This window comes from Triturus cristatus, chromosome 6 (assembly GCF_964204655.1).
Source record: "Triturus cristatus chromosome 6, aTriCri1.1, whole genome shotgun sequence".
In the NCBI taxonomy this organism is placed as follows: domain Eukaryota; kingdom Metazoa; phylum Chordata; class Amphibia; order Caudata; family Salamandridae; genus Triturus; species Triturus cristatus.
Window position 1 is genome coordinate 1820200614 of NC_140589.1, and position 23314 is coordinate 1820223927.

The 23314-nt window shown below is 49.9% G+C and overlaps 1 protein-coding gene across 2 annotated transcripts in view; it reads left to right on the top strand.

Annotated features, from left to right (window-relative positions):
* Nucleotides 1–23314, top strand: part of LOC146822089 (fucolectin-like) — a 98977-nt gene that overhangs the window by 17528 nt on the left and 58135 nt on the right. For both annotated transcript variants that reach the window (XM_085613184.1, XM_085613185.1), the window contains exon 2: nucleotides 10980–11047. In XM_085613184.1, coding sequence (XP_085469310.1) covers nucleotides 10980–11047 — 68 coding nt within the window. The remainder of the gene's footprint in view (nucleotides 1–10979; nucleotides 11048–23314) is intronic.

Consider the following 23314-nt stretch of genomic DNA (forward strand, 5'->3'; position numbering starts at 1 on the left):
GTCACATCGTCCCGCTTCACATCACAACCTGACGCCATCACTTCTGACTACAACCTCATGGAGTTCGATCTGCAATGTGTATGACTTCAAGGGCCTGACAACTCCTGCACCAACCTCCGGGGCCAACACCTGCCGATGCGGGGGGACGCCTCCTCTCCAGAGCTCATCACAAGATCCACGACGCTCTGCACTTCTAAGGTACTGTTTGCGGATCTTTCCGACACTGCAACTGGTACACAACCTCACGGTCTTCATGAACTGTTGGATGTGTTCGCGTTCACGATGCTGTGATAGCCCCACAGACATCAAGTAACTATATTTTAAGTCTATGTTTGCAATTTTTGTATCTTTATTACTGTATGTTGGATTTTTATCGCTGTAGTCTTGTTTTACACAGATTAATATTGACTATTTTTCTAAACATGGTGAGGTGACTTTTTGTTGTGTTTTCACTGTATTTTTATGTGTTATGTGTAAATGCTTTACACATTGTTTAGGAAAGTAGGATCTGCTTTCACGGTAGCTCCCACCTTTTGACTGGTGTCAGTGTGTTTTGACTGTAGTTTGCTGGCAATCTGCCAACCAGGACCCCACCAGCTGGGCTCCCTCTCCGAAAGTGGCTTTGGTAAGTACTTTTGCAACTCCAAAATTGGCCACTGGTGTACACTTATAAGTCCCTAGTATATTGTACTAAATGACTAAATGTACCAAGGGCACTCATACACCAGGGGTCTCCAATGGGCTGCAGTATGTGTTAAGCCACCCATGGGAGTCTACTTAAACTCAGACTGTAGGCCTGCCATTGCAGCCTGTGTGAGGTTGTGCTTGCACCTCTCATGACAAAATATACGTTTTCTTATATCTGAGGTCACTATACTTAAGACCTATAAATCACTTCTATGGAATTCCCTTCCGTCCTGAGGGCAGGGTGCTTGGCAATATGTGTGAGGGTGACACTGTATGAGCAGGAAACTCCTATAAATCCTGAGTCAATTTTACGGGCTATGTAAGTGCGGTCAGCCATTTTAAGATATATAGCGGACATTAGTAATTACGAGATGTCTAACTATATAATGGCCGCACCGAACCTGGTCATGTTTGGTATCAAACATGTTGGAATCATACCCCACCACTGAATGCGGTGTTGGAAGTATGATCCCATGTACTGGGAGCCCTTAGGGGAGCCCCCTGTACTCACTGTTATAGCCTTTCTGGGTCTGCTGGCAAGCTAGTGCTGCTGCCGACCACAGACTTTGTCCTGCCCTCCTGCTGCTGAGCTGAGCTCAAGCAGGGCAAGGTATAACAATAGGTTTCGTGTCACAGGGAGGGAAGACCACCTTCCCGACAGGACTTAGTGCTTTGAACTTGGGGGAGGGCGCTTTCCAGCACCGCCAGCCTGCACTGAAGAGCACATTCGGTGACCTCCTTACATACACCAGTTTGGGCCAGTTCAGGAACCCTTGGTTCCAGCTCTGGCATGAAACTGGACAAACTACAGGGCAGTCTCCTCCCCTCTGTCCAGCCCCTTCTCTAGGAGGGATCCCCGAGTCATTCCAACACTTTCGTTGGGTATTTAAGAGATCTCTGTGGGTGGGTCTTCAAATTCGTTATGGAACTAGACTCACCACTGAAACCAAGACACTCTTCGACTGTCTATACACGTGGAATTCTTTGGACTTCGCCTGGAACCGAGACTGCATCAAGGAAGACTCCTGCTGCTACTGGTCCCGCTGTTCAGCAAGTCTTCTGCCTCATCTGTGTCTGTGCTTCTGTCAGGTTCTCCAGAAGACCTGTGGGCATCAAGGCCATGTGAAATCTCCCTTGGAGTGAAGGAGTCATTCCCCTGCATTTGCAGGCATCACAGTGAAGCTGACAGGTCTATTGCTCCTTTCACCCTACAGTCTTTCCGAGGCACAGAAATACAGGTGGTGGTTCTGTGGCACCCCAGGGGCCTGACCTGTCTTCCCTGCAATTTTTAGGACTGTATCCCTCGTCGGAGCCGCTGGGACCAAACCCCTGTGCACCATATTGATTTGCCGTTGCCTAGGCTTGTTGACTCTGCGCTCCACATATCTTTTGGCTACAAGAAACTCCAGTCCCCAGCACTTCCTCTGTGACCTCCATTTTTGGTGAGCTGTCTGAGGCTCTCCTGCGACTCCTCTGCCTTCAGCTTGGGGGTCCTCTTGAGGGTCTTCTGCTTTGGTGGGCTCCCCTGCTTTCTCTTGACCTGCTTTGACTCTTCTGCACTTGGTGAGCCCCTTGGACCTTGCTGGTCCCAACGGTTGCATCACCAGTTGGAGCTACCAAGGCTTGTTGATGCTCCCGATGGACACTGACCACCTAGATACCGACATTCAATGTGGGACAGCTCGTGCATGGCTCCTAGTCTTCCTCGGTGTTGCGTGGTCCCCACGGCTGTAGCGACAAGTTCCTCATCAACTCTCCTAAGCTTCCTGCCAAGGGTTGGCATTGTGCTCTTGTGCCTTCTGGTCACCTCCATGCGGCTAAGACACTGTCTCGTCAGCTTGCAGGTTCTCCTCTCAAGAATCCACCCTTGGAGTCCACCAGACAACTTCAGAGACTTCTTCAGAGGCCTTTCTTCCCAAGTCTTCCATTGTTGTCTACTGGAGGTACTGACGTCACTTCACCCCTATGCACCTGGCTTCCCTGGTGCAGATAACTTGCTTCCTTGCTTCCTAGGGCATCCACAGGTGTGGTGGCTCTCCCACCTTCTGTCCTCTAAAGAGTTTCTTCAGGGTCCTCTGGGAAGACTCCTTTCTCTTTGTCGTTTGGTCCAAGTTCCATTCTTCTTAGCAGTTCGCATTCCACATCTTTAGGTTATGGTTTATTATATGGTATATTTGTGCTACTTACCTGATTTCTTTGAAGTACTTTTATGAGTACTGTTGATATCTGTGGCTAGGAGATATACCAATCTGATATTGATTGTGTTCTGTAATAAACAGAATTATTTTTTTTATAAACACTGTGTAGTTCTTATTCATCTAATCTACACTACTGATTAAATGTGGTAAAACAAGCTGCTTTACACTCCTTCAATATGAGCCTGAAGGCTGCTCTCCACAGCTACCACTTTGAGAGCCTAAGGTTATCAAGACCACTAAAAATCACCAAAGGGTTGCCTGGATTAGTGCATGGTACACTGCTCCTTTAGGTGTGCACCATATACTAAACCACCCCCCTACGCATTGCCTCTGAGATAAGCCTCACTGCTCGTGCCAAGCTACCAAGGGGGGGAGCTGGGGTAATTTTCGAAGTGTAATCCCCTTACCCTGACTAGAAGGACAGGGTACAAACCTAAGCACTAGATACCCCCATTTCAAACATTGTTTGTCAGCGGTGAAGAGAGGACTTGCATTTGCACTTGAACTACAGTGATTGGTGTATACTACTACCATAATGCAGACCACTACGTTCCACATATTGTTTTTCTTTTAGTCTATTTTTGTGTTTACATCCTGTTTGAACTTGAACTTCCTACTGCCTCATGTATCAGTCAAGGGCATCGTCAGTTGCATTCCTGGAATTGTTTTTTGAGGAGGATAGGTTGGAAACCTACACCATAAAGGAACTGAAGTCCGGTTTCAAAAACCTCAAAGTCCAAGTTAAAGGCCTCACCAAAAAGGAGGAGCTACAAAAGGTGCTGAGGGCCTGGGTAGCAGCCAGAGATGGCAGTGGGAAGTCTGGAGAACTTGGAGGCCGAGAAGCCAATTCAAAGGGCTGATGTGCTTTTGGGAGGGGAGGGACCCTTCAGGCCAGGCAGCAGTGGTCTATCCCCAGAGGAGGTGGAGGACAGGAGAGAAGCTAGGATGCATCAAATAGAGCGTGAGAGGCTCAAGATGGAGTCACAAAAGATGATTTTAGACCATGACTGTGGTATAAAGGAACTGGATTTAAAGAGTAAACCCAGCACAGTTGGTGACCGCAATTCCTCAGTGCACTCAGATAGAATAGTACACATTCCCAAGAATGTGTGACAAGCGTACCACAAGGGAGATGACATACAGAAGTGGTTCCAGGGCTATAAGGCATTGATCCACATGAATGGGGACCTGAGAGAAATTAGGGGGCAGGTTTGTGAAGGATGCCTTTCTCACCCGGTATGGTCTCACTCCTGACAAGTACACAGATCAGTTTAGGCAGAGGAGGAACATTGATTCCCACATCTGGTGCATGGGAACACTTGTATAGTCTGTGTTTTGCAGAGCTTCACAGGCACTTGACAGATGGTAAGCTGACTGACCCCCGAAAGCTTACTATAAAGGCGGACCAGTGGGTGAGTACCAGGGTCCAACAGAAGGTGTATGAGAGAGACTCTGCCAAAAGTGGGCAGGGTTCTCAGCAGGAGAGTGGGCAGGACATGGGTCAAGCAAAGGAGTTCTCCAAAGGGCCCCAAACTAATACCCAGGGTAAGGATTCCAGCCCCCCAGGAGATAAGAAACCATGGGTCTCTTCAGGAAAACCTGAAGAGACGGGATCCCGTAAGTGCTTTGCATGTGACCAGGTATGCCATATGAAGGGGAATCCCAAATGCCCAAGTGGGCACAGCCATCCACCGGTGGGCAGTGCAAGGTGTTGGCTAGTGAAGCGTTGGGGAGGAGTTGGTCCCTGGAGACAGTAGGGAACCCCCAGAAATGACCCTTGTCTTACTAGGGGACAGTGAGATGTTCCAGGGAAGCAGTGTGCCTGTCAACACTAAGAAATACAGGCAGTGGGTGACCATCAATGAGCAAAGGAGAGAGGCTCTCCAAGATACTGGAGCCAGAGTGAGCTCAGTCCTATGTCACCTGGTATCTGAGGAGCAAGTAGTCCCCAGTGGTTTCCACCAAGTAGTTGCTGTGGACAACTCAGAGTGCCAGTGTAAGGTGGCCCAGGTGCCCTTTGAGTGGGGGTGGTCTCAGGTCCCTTGAGGGTGGCTGTGAGCCCCACCATGCCTGTTGAATTTCTGCTAGATAACAACCTGGAGCAGTCCTTGTTGAAGGATGTGGATCTCAGGCCTTACTTGGAGATGTTGGCGTTGCCAGAGTGGGCATGCATGATCACTCGGTCCATTTCAGCCAGCCACGGTGATCAGAAGGACCTGGAGCCTGAAACAGTGGCCAAGGTATCTGCCAGGAGAAAGGGCAAGGGGTGCGAGACACAAGCTCCTCAAGTTTCCACGGTCCGGAATGAGGCTGACCTCGAGGGAATCACCCTGGAACCTACAGAGGAAGAAGTGGCTGAACTGAGGGACTTATCTAAGCTGACACATTGTTGGCAAATGGAGGGTCCTGCCAGGGAAAGGTTTTGTAGGGGGCAGAGAGAATGACTTTTTCTGGTTGGTTTGCAGCAGCAGGATGCAAACCAGGAAGCTCTTGATCAGTCTGGATCACACTGGATCTACTGGGTAAATGGTCTCCTATAGCGCGAGACCAAGGTCGCTGAGCCTAGGGTCAGCTCATGCGCTGGTGGCACCCCAGCACTTCAGGACCTTCCTACTGGCTCTGGACAAAACATTTGACAGGCTTGTCGCCCACTTCTTTTAGCCCCAAAGGAGAATGCAGTCTGATGCACATGTAGGTCTTGCCAAACTTGCCAGGCAACTGATAAGAGTGAGAGGAAGTGTAAGCCTCCTCTCCAACCTTTTCCAGTTGAAGGCACCCCTTTGAGAGGGCCTCTGGCCCCCAAGACAGCCATGGGCAACAGATACATCCTTGTCTTGTTGGACCATGCCACCCAGTACCCAGAGTCTATCCTTCTCAGGACAACAACAGTACCCGTGGTGAGCCGGGCATTGATGGGGATCTTCTGCCACGTCGGGTTCCCCAGAAAGGTGGTATCTGACCAGTGTACCAATTTCATATCCAAGTATATGACAACCAAACTCTGAAAGGCATTATCAAGGGTCTGACCAACCCCAAGAGGCATAATTGGGACATCCTCTTGCCATGCCTTCTCTTTGCTTACAGGTAGGTACCACAGACGTTATCAGGGTTCAGTCCCTATTACTGTATGGGCACAATGTGAGAGGACCTCTCAGTCTGGTGAAAGAAGGTTGAGAGACCGCTCCCAGGAAACCCCCATAGGATGTATTTAGCTACATGCTGGCCTTTAGAAACCAGACTGCGCACTTCAGGATACTCGCTCAGGTGAACCTAGAAGCCAGCTGGGTAGAAATGAAGAACCGGTATAACCAGAATGCACTCTTGTTGAGTTTCAACCTGCCTAAAAAAGTGTGGGTTATGGCCCTAGTGAAACCTTGGCTTTTCAGGACAAGTAGACTGGGCCTATTGAGGTAGTGGAACGCAAAAGTGATGTCACATATCTGCTGAACTTGCAGACTCCAAGGAACCCTTTGAGGGTCCTCCATGTTTACCGCCTAAAACCTCACTTTGAGAGGTCTGAAGTAAGCATGATTTTGGCAACAGATGATGGGGTGGAAGAGGAGAGCGAACCTCCCGCCAACCTGGACGACATTGCAGTGCTCAGTTCCAGCTGCGAAGATTTCTTGCACCACTTCTGGGAAGTGTTGAAGGTTCTGCAGAAGACAGGCATCACTATCAAGGCCAGTAAGTGCCAGATAGGACATGGGTCTGTCCTGTACTTAGGGCACCAGGTAGGAAGCGGCCAGGTGGGGCCCCTACTACCTAAGACTGACACCATTCTGGTTTGGGAGCTCCCCAAGGCCCAGACAGAGGTGAAAGCATTTTTAGATCTCACTGGTTATTATTGGAGATCTGTCATGGGCTTTGGCACCAGTGTTGCCCACTTGACTGAGCTGACTTCCAGGAAGCAGCCAAGGAAAGTGATCTGGGCTGATGCCTGTCTGACTTCTTTTGATGCCCTGAAGGCAGTCATGTGCACGGCGCCAGTGCTCAAGCCACCAGACTTCTCCAAAGAATTTGTCATGTTGAAAGATGCTACAGAGCATGATGTAGGAGCTGTGCTCTCACAACTGAAGGAAGAGGCCTAGGCTAGCCTGTAGTCTTCCTTAGCAGGGGAATACTCCCCAGGTAACAGAGGTGGAGTGCAATTGAGGGAGAAGCTTTTGCTGTGGTCTAGGCACTGAAGAGGCTAAGATCCTACTTGTTTGGGACTCACTTCCGGGTTCAGACAGACCACTGGCCCCTTAGGTGATTAATGCAGATGAGGGTTGAGAACGCAAAACTGTTGAGGTGGTCCATCTCCCTACAGGGAACAGACTTTACATTGGAACACCGCCCTGCCACATAACACGAAAACGCTGATGGTCTGTCCAGGTTCTTCCACCTTAGTGAGGAGAGCTCCCAGGTGGGTGGGTAGTTCTCACTACTTTCAGCTGGAGAGGACGTTATTTGTTTTTTTTTTAGAGTTTTATATAGCGCAAACTAGACTGGAAGACATCAGGAATCAGAGCGCTTTACATGAGCAACAGTTTCGTTACCCAAGGACACATTAATTTCGTTAGGCAAGGGGAGATTACATGATTTGCCCAAAATCACAGGATCTGGAGCGTCGTTGCCAAGACTCGAACCAGTTCCCCAGCTTCGAGGTCATCCGCTCTAGCCGTAAGGCTGCATCCTCTCCCTAGAACTGGCATCTTTTGGTGTATTTCCTCTGTCTTTCTGCTTTCTGACCTCCTGTTTTTGATTGGTATGCTGCACTTAGTTTTTGCAGGTTTAGTGTCTCTGCACACTTTTCCACTGCTATTCCGTGCTTAGGTGCAAGTGCTGCTACTGTAAACTATGTTATGATTGGTCTCCATGATTGGCATATTTGATTTACTGGTATGTCCCTAGTAAAGTGCACTGTGTGTGCCCAGGGCCTGTAATTGAAATGCTACTGGTGGGCCTGCAGCACTGATTGTGCCACCCACACAAGTAGCCTTTCAAATGTGGCCCAGACCTGCCACTGCAGTGTCTGCGCTTGCAGTGTTTTACTGCCATGTTGACCTGGCAAGTGCACCCAATTGCTTGGCCTAATCCTTCCATTTTATTACATATGTCACCCCTAAGGTAGGCCTAAGAAAGACCCATGGGCAGGGTGTGGTGTATTTAAAAGGTAGGGCATATAGTGGTGTGTTTTTACGTGTCCTAATAGTGAAATCCTGTGCATTTTGTTTTTCACTGTTGTGAGGCTATCTCTACCATAGGTTAATTCGGGGTCTGCCTTGAAACATCTTTCAAATGTATATTTCCATAGAAAGATGATAGAAAGTGGGAATTTGGGATCCCTGAACTCACAATTCGAAAAGACACATTTTTGTGAAGATGTTTTTTAAATTGCTTGTTTGAAAATGGCACTTTTAGAATGTAGGTATTTTCTTGCTTAACCATCCTGTGTCTCTGCAAGCCTGTGGAATAAAAATCTGTTTTTTGACTCGCAGGGGCTTGTTTGTGCATTCGCTCCAGAGACTCACACAAAGGGAGCTGAGGTGTGCCCTGCATGTGCTGATGGGCCTTCCTGGGATAGAGTTATGGGAGGAGTAGTCACTGACACCTGAATAGGATGTGGCTGCCTTGCACAACCCTGTCTCCACCCCCTGTAGTGAGGATGGACCAGGGAGGACAGACCTGGTTTTCCTGAGCAGGAGAGACTTTCCGACCAAAGACTTCAAAGGGAAAATGGGTTATAAGTATTAGACCTTAAAGCCCAGAACTGTGGACCTTTTTTGGACTGAGGGGCCTGCCAAGAAGCTGAGCTGCAAGAGCAGCCAGGAGGAGTACTGCCTCTTTGCTGAATAAATCAAACATTCTCTACCAGTTAAGAGATCTGGGTTAAATCCATCGTTTGCGCACTACACCACCCCAGTTTGGACCAAGCCATATGCAAATCAGTCTTGACCCCTCTCCTCATTGGAACAGTCCCCCACGAACTTCCAAGCCAGGTCCTCCCTGGACCAGAAACCAGCACCCTGGGACAGGTTTTGGGGTAACAGTGCTGCTGCAACAACTTATGGATGGAATGCTAAATAAATCAAACATTCTCCCCCAGTCAAGAAGTCTGGGTTAAATCCATCATTCTTTTGCTCACTACACCACCCCAGTTTGGACCCAGACATGTGCAAATCAGTCTTGACCCTGCTCCTCATGAAAACAATCTAGTCCAAACTGCCAAGCCGTATCCTTCTGGAGAGGAAACAATCATCCTGGGACCATTGAGCAAGGGACCCACGTCTGGGCATACCCATCACACTTAGAGCAAAAAGTGCTTGGGACAACAAATGATGGACAGAATGCTGAATAAATTAAACATTCTCCCCCAGTCAAGAGATCTGGGTTAAATTCATCATTCTTTTGCTCACTAGGCTACCCCAGCTTGGACCCAGACATATGCAAATCAGTCTTGACTCTGCTCCTCATTGGAACAGTCCAGCTGGAACTGCCAAGCTGGGTCTTCCCTGGACCCGAAGCAAGCCTCCTTGGACCGGTTTCGGAGTAACACCCATAATCATCCAGGCTAGCTTGGATCCAGTAGCACAGTGGGCAAGGGACCCACGTCTGGGCATAACCATCCCACTTAGAGTGAAAAGTGCTACGGCAACAAATGATGGACTGAATACTGAATAAATCAAACATTCTCCTCCAGCAACATCAACCAATGACACTGCTTGCAGCGCGACCCGTGGGCACCGCAAGTAGCAGCGCCCCGCTTCGCATCACAACCTTGGGTCTACCGATGACATCGCTTCAGCAATGACACCACCGATGTCTGCTCCGTGACCTGTGGACCCCTCCACGGTGGACCTGCTTCGCATAGCAGCGCTGGTCTCACCCACGGTGAGGGCGCTATCCCCAAGCCGCTGCCTGCACTGTGACTTGTGGGCCCCACACGTCGAATCGTCCCGCTTCACATTGCAGCTCCGACACCATTGATGCCAGTGCTCCTGAATTCAACCTCACGGAGTTTGATCTGTAACACGTGTGACTTCGAGTGCCCGACAAATCCTGCACTGACCTCAGGGACCGAAGCCTGCTAATGCCAGCAACACGGCCTCTTCCTAGCTCATTGCAAGGTCCACAATGCCCTGCAATTTCAAGGTACTGTTTGCGGACCTTCCTGAAACTGTAGCTGGCCTGTGACCTCGCCGTCAGCCTGTGCTGTTGGATTTGTTTGTTCACAACGCAGTGATAGCCCAAGACAGAGAGGACTGTATTTCAAGTCTATTTTTGCAATATTCGTAGCTTTATTACTGTATGTTGGATTTTTATTGTAGTGGGTTTATTTTACACAGATAGATATTGGCTATTTTTCAATAACTGGTGTGGTGTCCTTTTGTAGTGTTTTCATTGTATTTCTGTGTGTTATGTGCAGATGCTTTACACACTGCCTCTGAGATAAGCCTGACTGCTTGCGCCAAGCTACAATGGGGGAGAGCAGGGATTATTTAGGAAGTGTAATCCCCTTACCCTGACTAGAAGGAATGGTCCCTACTTGGACAGGGTACAAACCTGCCATATAGAGACCCCCATTTCGAACACTAAGCATTTGAGAAGACTAGTGGTGTCTGGGTATGTACATCGGAGTGGGAAGTAGTATCTGTCCATGTGGAGGCAGGAGACAATGAAAGCACAGGTGGCAAAGGACAATCTGAAGTTGTGGCAGAAAGGCCATTATTATTTGAAGGGAAAAAGTGTTTGTCAGAAATCAATTTTCAAGACAGCAATTGGGAGTCGCACACTGGCCAGGTCTGGATGGGAGGCCCATATTCTGTGCTAGGACTAGGGCCCTTGGCCCCTTTGCTCCGCCACTGCTCATCCAATACTTGTAGGGTTAGCAAAGCATATACAATTGGCTGTGCGCAAGTGCTCATGGGATCCAGGTAATTACTCTGGAATTATAACTTCTGATTATTCAATTGATGATGTAAAACTGTCCGCTTTTCACTTACATTTTTACACTGCCATCAATTCAGTGTAAGGAATTAAATATTACATGGCATTGTTTAAAGTGATTCTCAATTGTCCATTGAATGCATATTTATTTTTATTTTCTTGCAGAATGAAAGTTCTCATTGCAGCAGTGTTTCTGTGCTGTGCCCTGCTCATTAGTGCTGAAAGTCACCGAGGTAATGACGGCTTAGGTTTACTGTAAATAATAGTATCTGATAATTGATTAATATTGACGGCAAACAGTAGAGGCTGGTTGGTGCGCGCCGCTGCTCACACATGTGCAGAGTTATCCAATGCACCTGGTTGTAGGTCAAGGCAGTATGCAGGGGTACCCACACAAAGAAAAGAAGGAGGAAAAGCGAGTGTTCTGTAAGAGCAGAAACCCCACCTAGGAAAAACTCAAAAGGCCCGATTCACAAAAGTAATCTGAGACAAAATCCTTACTTTATGACTTTCGGTATTCACAAAGTGCATTTAGGAGTAGTAAAGTTAGGAATCCTAACTTTACTACTCCTAAATTCCCTTTGTGAATACTGAAAGTCGTAAAGTTAGGATTTTATCTCAGTTAAACTTAAGTTGTGGTCTTAAGTTTACCAAAACTTAAGTTTAACTGAGACAAAATCCTAACTTTACGACTTTCGGTATTCACAAAGTCCATTTAGGAGTAGTAAAGTTAGGAATCCTTACTTTACTGCTCCTAAATGCACTTTGGAAATACCGAAAGTCGTAAAGTTAGGATTTTGTCTCAGATTACTTTTGTGAATCAGGCCCAGAGTTTTTTTAAATGCCCTCACCCACTTATAGCGGCATGCTTCATCATAGGGCTGTTACAACATCCCTACGTAGACCAACGCCTGGGATGGAGCAAGGGGAAGGGGGAAGACAGTACAAACAAATAATTTTGGGATCCACACAGTAAAACACATACAGAAAAACAATGAAGATGGAGTGATAAAACTGTCTCAAGTATGCCCTAAACAGTCTTTATTCATGGACTCCATGGACAGGATTAAAAAGGATTGTAAATGGGGATGACTGTAGGAGTGATTAGTGCCCCTTAATCCCTCCTTACTGCCTATTGTGTCGACATGTTTCGCCATTATTTATCGCCCACATAGGGTCGTTCGGCTTTGCTCAGGACTAGCAAACCAACTAGTTATATATACTCCTCTCAGAAACAAAAGTGAAGTTTTAAGGAAATGTTAATCCTAGTTATAAGGACCTTACTTGTCACTTTCTACATACCCACACACGCGGATTTCCAAGTTTCACTATTTTTATCACTAAAACTGGAGTGCAAACTGGAGCATCACCCCGTACACTGAGCAGCGAGAGGCAGTAATAAGTGGCGTTTGTCCCTTGAAGACTGTATCACTACAGAATTCGCAATTAGGGAATCGCAAAACAGAATGCATGAAAGTGTGCTGAACACTTTTAGCGATTCCTAAGGGATCGTAAATGACCTACCTCATGAATATTAATGAGGGAGGTTGCAATTTGCGCCCCCCCTCTAGGATTCGCAAAACCACAGGGATGGTGGCCTGCTGGGCTCAGCAGACCACCATGTCTGTGCTTGTTTTTAAATAAAGCAATCTTTTTTTTTTAATGCAGCCCGGTTTCCTTAAAGAACAAGCATTTGAAATGCACTATGTCTCGCATTTGCGAGAGTTTAAGCTATTGGCATTGTAAATGACAATGCCTTTTAATATGTTTTGAGAATTAACACATAAATAAAGACATTGTCATTTACTATACCAATAACTCAAACTCTTGTAAATGCCAGACCTATTTCAGTTCAAAGCAGCAGCCGCCATTGGCCCAGGCTGCTTGGAAAGTGAAAGGGCGCATACCGCGCTGAATGTTGCACGAAAGCATGTCGTGCCTGCGGTAGGAGAACCTTATTAAAGAAAATAGTGCTTACAGACTAAATAAGACATACAGTGTAACAACAGAGGTAAAAAGGCCAGTCCTCATGGGAGGTTACTAATTAAGACAAGGCGGTACTAAAGAGGAACTAACAAGCCTATTAACGAATCAGAAGCCAGCATTTACGAAGGACAATGACGAATCAAACCAAAAAAATACTGTAATTTTAATTCCACCTCCTGCACTCCGGGAAAAACTGTGTTCCAAAGAATGTGAGACGGTCTGGGTTCAGATGCCCAGTCTGCATTCCATTCGAGGCCCCGATGTACACTTTCCCACCCCCACACCCAAGTAAGGATGATAACCATGTAGGGCATAGTGAGCTTGAGAATGATAGAATGGCATTGATGGTGGGCACAGTAGGGTGGTTGGTCTTGGACATCACTGAGGAAGGTGCCTGTTAACTCCAAGTGCTGTTGCGGCATGGACCTGGTTCAACACCGATGGGTTGCGGGATGCAGCCTTGGCCTATAGGCCACAGGCCATGTGTAGTGCAAGTTTTGAAGCTGGGACGACTGTGGCTTACTCGCCATACCCACTGCCTTGTGAGCCGTAACTCACGGCAAATTAAAGAAATTAGATAGCTCAAGGAGTGTTAGGACAGGACATGGGCCCCATTTCCCCAGGTTCGAACCCCGTCGATCCCTCCATTAGGCTGTAAAAGACAAATCAATCAACTAGCAGATTTATATCGCGTGACTAATCACCCGAGAGGGTGTCCAGGTGCTTGAGAGCCATGATGGTTCAGGTGACACAATCGAACAACCAGGTCTTAAGTGTTCTTCGGAATTCCAGTAGAGAGGTGGTGGTCCATCGCTGCAGAAGGAGGTCGGAGAAGGAGTGTCCTCCACTATTGCTTCAGTGGTTGTGAGGGATATGGGTGAGTGAGAGAGAGGTAGACACATTTGTCTGGTAGGATGGTGTAAGCTCATGCAATGGTTGATGTAGGCAGGTCCTTGGTTGTGCAGTTCTTCGTAAGTGTGGATCATCAGCTTGAATTGATGTGAACAGATGTGTACAGGCATAAAGGGTAGGCGAAGAAAAGGAAAACCCTTACAAACCCCATGTGAGGTGGGTGCTAAAGGGCATATTGAGGCAGGTAAGGGCGGCCTGAGAGGGGCAGCCACCATACTGACCTTTAATATGAGAAAGAGCGGAGGCCAGGCACTTCCGGTGCATCGACGGTATGGGTCTTAGGGCACAGGGTTGCTCAATGAAATGAACGCTCAAAACATATCTCTGTCAGTTCAAACCACTGCAATGGAAATCCAGCCTTCAACCCTCTCCATGATGGTGGATGCATCAGCATCAACTTGCACGTACAAGTGATCAAACCTTAGTTCCATTATGGGCACAAGACCCCCACCCACACCACGGCAGAATAAGCATGCATGAATAAATACACCACACAATTTTTTGTTTGGGAGAAAGATATTGCTGCAGGTTTATTACATACAAAGTATACAACATACGGTGGGTTATCTTACGGGCGATCCAAGGGCAGGCAGCCGTACTAACCTATGCTGCCCTGCCCGCCTGATGAGCCAAGCACTGTGGAAAAAAAACCCAACCAGCACTACCCTTATCGGGGTGATCCCCTTACTGGATCACGTGACACATTGGTCCCTTATTACTCATGCCCCTTTCAGGGCGGAGCGTAGCAAGGCAAGCCCCCGGTTGTTCAGGCCCACAACCGCCCTAGTGACTAGCGGGGCGCCGACGTCATTGTTCCAGGACCCTCTCCTGAGGCTCCTGTGGGTTTGGCTCTGGCACCCCTATTGTGCTCTGGCAGAGGTATTTTCTGTTCCCAGCCTGCTTCCAGATCACCCTGTAACTCCTCCTGCAACGACAAAGAAATTATTACAACGTCCTGCACCATTCCCCTGCCTGTCCCATGCCGGGTACGCGGTAGGGTGGGTAATGGCGTGAAAGGGCAGCAAAGAGGGTCCAAAATGGAGGGGAGAGGCCTAAATAACCCTCCCCAACCCCTGGCGCGCCGGACATGACGTGTCTGACGCGCCCTGTAAGGGGACTCCTCCTGGAGTCCCGCAGGAAAGTGGGTGGGGGAGGAGCCCAAATGAAACTAAGGGTGGCCATCCTCTGAGGTGGCCCCCTGCGGGGGCCGAGGGCAGCCGCATAGTTCCATTATGGGCACAAGACCCCCACCCACAGCACAGCAGAATAAGCATGCATGAATAAATACACCACACGATTTTTTGTTTGGGAGAAAGATATTGCTGCAGGTTTATTACATACAAAGTATGCAACATACGGTGGGTTATCTTACGGGCAATCCAAGGGCAGGCAGCCGTACTATCCTATGCTGCCCTGCCCGCCTGATGAGCCAAGCACTGTGGAAAAAACCCCCAACCAGCACTACCCTTATCGGGGTGATCCCCTTACTGGATCATGTGACACATTGGTCCCTTATTACTCACGCCCCTTTCAGGGCGGAGCGTAGCAAGGCAAGCCCCCGGTTGTTCAGGCCCACAACCGCCCTAGTGACTAGCGGTGCGCCGACGTCATTGTTCCAGGACCCTCTCCTGAGGCTCCTGTGGGTTTGGCTCTGGCACCCCTATTGTGCTCTTGCAGAGGTATTTTCTGTACCCAGCCTGCTTCCAGATCGCCCTGTAACTCCTCCACAGCTCTGGAGGCGGCCCCCGTCGCCTACCGAGCCCCCCACCAACCAACAGCACTTTATTTACTTGCACCCGGCTCCCTCCAGCGTCTCTTGCATGTCCAAGAGGAACAGGTCCATTCCAACCTGTGACAAGTGAACCATATCGGCATCAAAATAGCCTCTCACCTTCATTTGGATCAGTTCATGTCTGATAAACCCAAGACCTCTTTGGTCTGTGAACTTGCGCATTGCACTGTTCACCCTTTTGCGTGAATGTTCAACGGCTTTGTTGGACTTAGCCCCGTGCCAGGCCAAGCGTGGCACTATTTCGGACCAAAAAAGCTCGCATTGTCCCATGCGCTTGCTAATCTCCCCCAGGTCAGTGTTCATGGCCTGTAAGAGAGCACCCCTGTCCATGGAAGTGAGATCGTTGCCTCCCAGGTGTATTATCAAGATGTTGGGAAAGCCTTCCCGCCCTGCCAGGCCCTGTTCTAGCCTATTCAGCAGGCTGGACCATCTCATGCCGGGGAAACCCCACCAGACCACGTTAGTATGAGGGAAACCTTGCATCCACTTCCTGAGCGCCGCCCACTGGGCCAGTCTGGCGACGAACGAGTGGCCGATCACCCACACTTGAAATCCTGGCAAAATAAATGGATGCAATTTTCACACACTTATTTCATACTTTTTGTATATGCAAAAGCATTACATGTTATGCTGTTCATCTTCGCTGCACACATATATATACAGGACGCAAAATCCGTCACTGTAATCCACTGTACACGCATTACAACAGTCCCTTGTCGTGGCGGGGGGGGGGGGGAGCGCATGACACTCTGCCAGTAGCTGTCCCACTCAAGGACGAATGTAGCTTTTGAAGCAACGGGATTCCCAGCGACCCACTTTCTTTATGCTTTCCTGTCCCATGCCCGCCTTAAATGCTGTAGTAGCATCCCCAATCCTAAACGAAAGACTCGAAAACCTCCTGCCGGGCCAGGAAAGTCCTGCACGCCCGAGGCAAGCTCCCATCACCTTATCCATTTGAAATTTAGAGAGAGGCACTTGATCCACATGTATCAGAAAGTAACCTGGGACCTTAGGGCGGATAGCCAAGTACTCTTTGACTCTCGCCACGGGCAGTATCTGGGGTCACCCAGTGGCATTAGCACTATGTCCCTCCCCTTCCCAGCTTGGTCAGTTTTAGACCTCCTGAGGTGGATCACCAGCATATCTGACACACATACGTCGTGGCTGCCTAATGCGTCTCCTGTCTGGTCGTTTTTTGCCCTAGCCACCAATTCGCTAGTTCGTAATGCCCCAAAGAACGTCGAGCCTCAAAATGTGAAACGGTGACCTGTTCTACTACGTCTAGCATTGCCTGGAGTGTGTGGAACTCGATGGGAGCCCTGGTGTCGGGTACTCTGACTTCTTCTCTCGCCCACCCTTTTAAAGCTGCTGAGATCAGGAAGGACTTGGTGGGATCTTGTTCACCTCTTAATTTGGCGTCATGGGTTACACCTGACAAATGACCCCGCACCCACGAGTGATTCTTCCCCTGACTTTGCTCAGAGTACGAAACCCTGAACCCGTTGCTCTAGGGGATGCGCGGCTTGGCCCAGTGTCATTGAAATGTTATGAAAAGTTGATGGCTGGTTTCTGTATCTTTTCCTGGTCCCTGGTGCGAGCGAACTTTCACCCATTGCTCTTAGCTGCTGTTCCATCTCAGAAGTCTCCATAGCTGCTCAGGGAAAGGGGTCATCGTCGATCTCGCTCGTGGCCAGGCCTCCCGTAAACTGAGCCACTAAAATCGAGAGAGAGCGTCAGCCGCTAAATTCTTTACCCCTTCAATGTGGCGTGCCCTAAACTCCACATTGCAGCGCATGCAGGCCCTGATCAGCTCCCTTAACAGACACAGAACCAGAGGGCATTTGGCTGTCTGCCCATTGATGGCTTGTACCACCTCCATGTTATCAGACCAGAATACCACCCTCCTGGCTGACAACGCCTCTGGCCACAGACGTAGTGCGATGACAATTGGAAAGAGTTCTAGTACTGTTATTTTAGCTGTTATGTTCTTCCTGCGCCAAGCATTGGGCCATTTTTGAGCACACCATTCGCAGTCCATTATGACGCCGAACCCCTCCCTGCCTTACGCATCCGTGAACAGGCAAATGTCTGGGCTACCCGCCCAGGAGGATCTCCAGATGACTGTGCCATTAAAACTCAGCCGAAACTCATGCCACATGAGGAGGTCCTCCTTTAGACCCTTCGTTAGTCTAACCATGTGATGCTTTTTTCGCACATTGGCTGTGGCCCTCGCTAGTCTCCTTGCAAAGACTCTGCCAGCCAGGACTACCCTGGATGCAAAGTTTAGCTTCCCTAACAGACTCTGAATGACACCCAGGGGGGCTTTGTCCTTGCCCAGGAGAGCCTGGATATCCGACTGCAAAGCCTGCACCTTCTCGGCAGGGAGCCTGGACACGCCCTTGACCGTGTCCAACTCGATGTTCAGGAAAGTGAGGACCTGAGCCGGACCCCCGGTAACAATTCCTGAAAATGATGAAGTGCTACGCTGCAGTCCTGGGTCCCTGTTTTCCCTATGAAGAGGAAATCATCCAGATAATGCGTGACTCCCCTTGTGTTGTATGACCAAATGAGTGCCCACTGTAGGAAACTGCTAAATGCCTCAAAGTAAGTGCAGTAAACTGCGCAACCCATCGGCATGCATTTGTCAAAGTAAAATGTGCTCTGCCACTTAAAGCCCAGCAGATGGTGACTATCAGGGTGCACTGGAAGCAGACGGAAGGCCGACTCTATGTCAGCCTTAGCCAGCCATGCACCCCTCCCTGCTCTTCTGACCATGTCTTCCGCCATGTCAAAGGAACAGTACGACACAGAACATTTTCCATCCTCAAGCCAGTGATTCACTGAGTTTCCTTCTGGGTAAGATAAGTGATGTATGAGGCGGAAAGACCCGGGTTGTTTTTTGGGGACCACCCCCAGGGGAGACACCACAAAATTATCAAGTGGGGGGGAAAGAAATGGCCCTGCCACCCTCCCCAAAGCCCTCTCCTTCATGATTTTTTCATGCACCACATGCGGAAGTTCCCTGGCTGACCTCAGGTTTTCTGCGTCCCTGACAACTAGGGGCCCCTGGTATGGGATCCTGAATCCATCTATGAAACCCTCAGCCAAAATCTTGCTGTCCTTTTCGTTGGGGTACGCCCTGAGCAAGGGGGTGAGGGCGTCAATGCAAATTGGTGAGGGTCCCTTTACTGCGGAAAACTTACAATCAGTGAGGTCAGGCGCTGTGGGGGTGGCTGGGCAATCGGCTCTGGGAGGGATAGGGGGCAGAAAGGTGGGAAGGAAGGGTGCCGCTCTGTCTGCCTTGCTTTGCTTTGAGTTAAATCGCTTGCCCCCCCTTCCATGACTGTTTCCCCCCCCCGTCCTCCACGAAAGGACTGTTTGAAGGGACACTTCGCCACTTGCTTCTGGCCCTTGTAATTTCCCTGCCCCTTCTGATTCTTTGATGCCCCCTTGATTTCTGCCGTAAATTTCCCCATGTGTTCCACCCAGAGTTGAATTTCTTTCTGGTCCCAGCTCAGGTCTGGACATATCGCCATCCTCTTGTGGAATTCACGATCGTAGTTATACCACCCGATCCCCCCTGTTTTTTGCGCCTCGTCATGTATTACGCGCGAATACTGCAACATTGCAGGCGCCTGTTCTGGGAATTTCTCAGAAACCACTGCTGCCAATATAGCGAAGGCATCACCCCAGGCCTTAATTGTCTTTTCTGGCCAAGACTGAAATTTCACCTTTTTATTCTCTTCTTTCCCCCCCATTTTCCTAGTATCCTGACCCTCTACCCCGTGCATCGGAAGGGTAAAGATGTCCACAAATTCCCTTCTCCATATCCCTTCCTTAGCTGCCTGCGGTACTTCCCAAGCCAGGGAGCAGCGTCCCGATTTCAGTGGTGCTACTGTGACTAACGGCACCGCCGCCCCTGTGCCTACCTTGTCTGACGCTGACGGCGCTGCGGGTTTGGGAGCGTCTTAAGGTTTTATCCACTGGCGGGGCAGCTTTGTCTGTCAGGCTGGAGATGGGGAAGGGAGGGCCTGCCGGCAGCGGTGATATGGGTGTAGCTGTTGTTGACGGGCTCGTGGTAGCATTGTCGCTCGCTGCTGGGGTCTCCCTATTGTCGCGCTCTATTGCCGTTTGCGCAGTGAAACCTTGCTGTGACCCTGCTGTTGCTGTGGCGGCTGCTGAGCCTGGTCCTACCGGAACACCTGCGTGTCCAGCGACTTCACCCCACACTCGCACAATAGATGATGTACTTTCCCCCCGCCTAACCTCGGCCACTGGTGTGGGTGTCTGTACTGTATTCACCAAGCGTGATTTAAAGTCATCCAAAATCCTCAACATAGAGTCCATCATCTTACCGAACTTATCAGAGTTCATGTCGTTGGCTGGGATCAGCGGTGGTGGGCCGGCCAGGATGACTGCTGGCACTGCTGCCCGGGTGGGGGCAATCACCCTGACTCTCTGGGATGGCGGCTCTGCCGGAAAATCCTTGTTTGTCGGCCGGCGTGCACGCTTCGACCTCCTGGGTGCTGCCTCAGCTTGCCCTGCTGAACCGGCAGCGGGTACATCCTCAACTATACCAGAATCTACTTGTTTTCGGGCGTCAAGCATCTCTTTAGCCCAGGAGACTCCTTTGGTCTTTGCCATTTCCCAAAAGTCTGCCCATATAGCTTCCTGCGACGTGCTGGGCTGCGACTCTTCCACTGTGCTTGTTTGGGAAAACAGGAGGGGAGGGGATCCCTGGCTATCCATGCCTCTGCTTTGTAGTGATGAAACTCTACTCGGGTCCTGCATAGATAAAGGATCATGAGTATATGACCTCCCAGGGCCTTGATGCCGACCTGCGGGTTCAAAATGTCACCCCATAACGGCTCTGTTTATCCGCGTCTCCCCCCTCACCTTTGCCCTTCCTTACTTCGATCTTTGTCACCTGGTTCACCCTAGCCTGTCGACACGTCCACTGTCGCGTCCGTCCGTCCGTTAACGGTTGCCCTTGTTAGTTAGGGGTGCGATGTCCGTGCCTGCCGGCGAGTGGGGGGGGAGGGGTGGCTTCTCTATGCTGTAAATAAAACAACGGGTAAGTGCTTATCCGATTTGCCGTCATTACCTGGAGGCGATGTGAACATGGGGGGAGTGTTGGCGATCATCGAGAAAGGTGGAAGAGAAGGGGGGGGTGTAAGCGAGGGGTGTACACTTGTTTTACCTCAAACAATTCTGATGCGACTTGCTCCTGACTGGAGTGAAAACAACGATTAGTGCAAGACACCCTCGAAGCTGCTTGGTACCACACCTGCCCTGCCTCCCCCGCTACTACCGAGTCCTACTTACAACTTACTGATTCCGACGTTAGAGTGGCCTCCTGACAGTCCTCCTGGTTGTAGTGTGCGAACTGACGGTGAATCCTTGGTGATAAAAAATTACAATCATTAAATCACCATCGATAAACTCCCTGAGGTGATCAGCGCAGGGCTTGCTAGGCAGGGGTGGGGGCTATTACTGTATGGATGAAAAGAACATGTAAGAAGTGGCGGTTCCCGCACGCCACCCCCAATTGCTCGTCGAGAAATTATAGACTGTTACAACCAGCTGCTCGACCTTCCTTGCAGATTTAGCCAAAGAGACTGAACTCTATGGCGCCCTAAAGGTATTTACCGGTGAAGGTTGTCAGTTGCTTATAACCCTACGGGACAGGTTGGACTGGTACAAGGTGCCCACTGGGACTGGCAGCCAACAATAAGGCCCACTGCTCCCATGTCCGACGCCACAATATGCACCTGTGCCTCGTTCCTTCCTAACCGGAAGATCCATGCCAGGCCATGACTTCTCCTAAGCTACACATTTTTCCAACCTTACTGCATAAAATATCATTGCCTACATCTTAGACTGAGCGCCCAACAACATTTAAAAGACCAAGGGTTGAACACCTAATCGTCAGTGTAAGAGTTTAACTTAACCATTAGGCCAGAGTGACGCTTTTGACTTTATCTCTCTTCCCCCTTACGTCGCTGTTCCATCCCCCCTGCCACCAGGCATTTAAATACCTTACAGCTTGTGCCTACGGCGATCGGCCGCACCCCAATACCTGCTGTGTACTTGTGCGAAGTGAAATCCTACGATAAAGGTGCTGAACGTCTGGCGTTGACCTGCCCCAGGAGACAAGACATACATTAATAGACTTCCTAAGCACTGCTTGTTTTAGCTATAGTACAACAATCATTTGCGGGGGGGGGAAAGTTGTCGGTTGCTAGGGTTGTAGATTTAGTCTTTGCGTGCACCCACTGAGTCCGTTGTCGAACAGACTCCCGCCCCCACGTGGCCTGCATACCTCCTGTAACAGAAAAACCAGCATCTTTAAATACCATTATGCCCCCGGGCAAATTACCGGAGGTAGCGTGGCCTTCACGAGTGAGCTCAGGAACACATGCTGAGTGGATAAGCAACCATCCCCATGGCCCCCTCAGGCCCCCACAAAAGCGGCTACACTTTCACTTTGTTAGGCACTGTGAAAGTAAACGATTTACACAGCATCTGCCGACGAGCGTGTATTCGAGTGCTTTAAACTGGCGCCCGTTACTGCATGAACAGAGCGCCAGGATACTCGCATGAAGGCGGGGGGGCCGGAGTGACAGGGGGCAGGCTAGTCGGTGCGGAGGCCGACCCCCGCCACCCCCCCCCGCACCCCCCAGGCGCGCCAATCGTTAGACTCCTGGCGCCGACTTGAACCAAATAAACGAGCCTTTACTCGCATATTTATGATAGCGCCAGCTCGACCCGAAGGTATTAGAGTGCTTTACATGAGCACTGTATTTAAATTACCTGAACTCTGCGCCCGCGGGCCCAGTTAGCGATGTTTCTCGCATATTAAGTAGCGCCAGCTCGACCCGAACGTATAGAGCGCTTTACATGAGCACCGTATTAAAATTACCGGAACTCTGCACCTGCGGGCCCAGTTAGCGATGTTTCTCGCATATTAAGTAGCGCCAGCTCGACCCGAAGGTATAGAGCGCTTTACATGAGCACCGTATTAAAATTACTGGAACTCTGCGCCCGCGGGCCCAGTTAGCGATGTTTCTCGCATATTAAGTAGGGCCAGCTCGACCCGAAAGTATTAGAATGCTTTACATGAGCACCGTATTAAAATTACCGGAACTCTGCGCCGGCGGGCCCAGTTAGCGATGTTTCTCGCATATTAAGTAGCGCCAGCTCGACCCGAAGGTATAGAGCGCTTTACATGAGCACCGTATTAAAATTACCGGAACTCTGCGCCCGCGGGCCCAGTTAGCGATGTTTCTCGCATATTAAGTAGGGCCAGCTCGACCCGAAGGTATTAGCGCTTTACATGAGCACCCTATTTAAATTACCGAAACTCCGCACCCACGGGCCCAGTTAGCGGTGTCGTGCCCCAGATATATATTCCAAGAGGGGGAGGGGGGGGTGGTTTCACAACTTGGCCCGGGGCTGCCGCGGCCAGGAAAGAGCCATTTGCACAGGCTCACAACACCGTCGAAGCGTGCACCCTAAGACGCGGACGCCGGACTCCCCCCGCAGTTGGCGGTTCGAACGGGCAAATCCTCTCCCCACCCCTATTCCCTCTTAGTGCCCGCGGAAGCGGCTCTCGCTGCCGACCCCAAATGCTGCCCGCCTGCAAGGAAAGGTGGGTAACGTTACAATTCTGAGCTCGACCCCCCCGCTATATTAAGTTATTGAGGTTATAGAGTGACCTGGTCACGGCGCGGACTCCGAACGGCCGCAACCCCCCCACCCGGCAGTCAAGCAGCCTATGCTGGGCCACCCCGCCGTGTAGCACCAAACG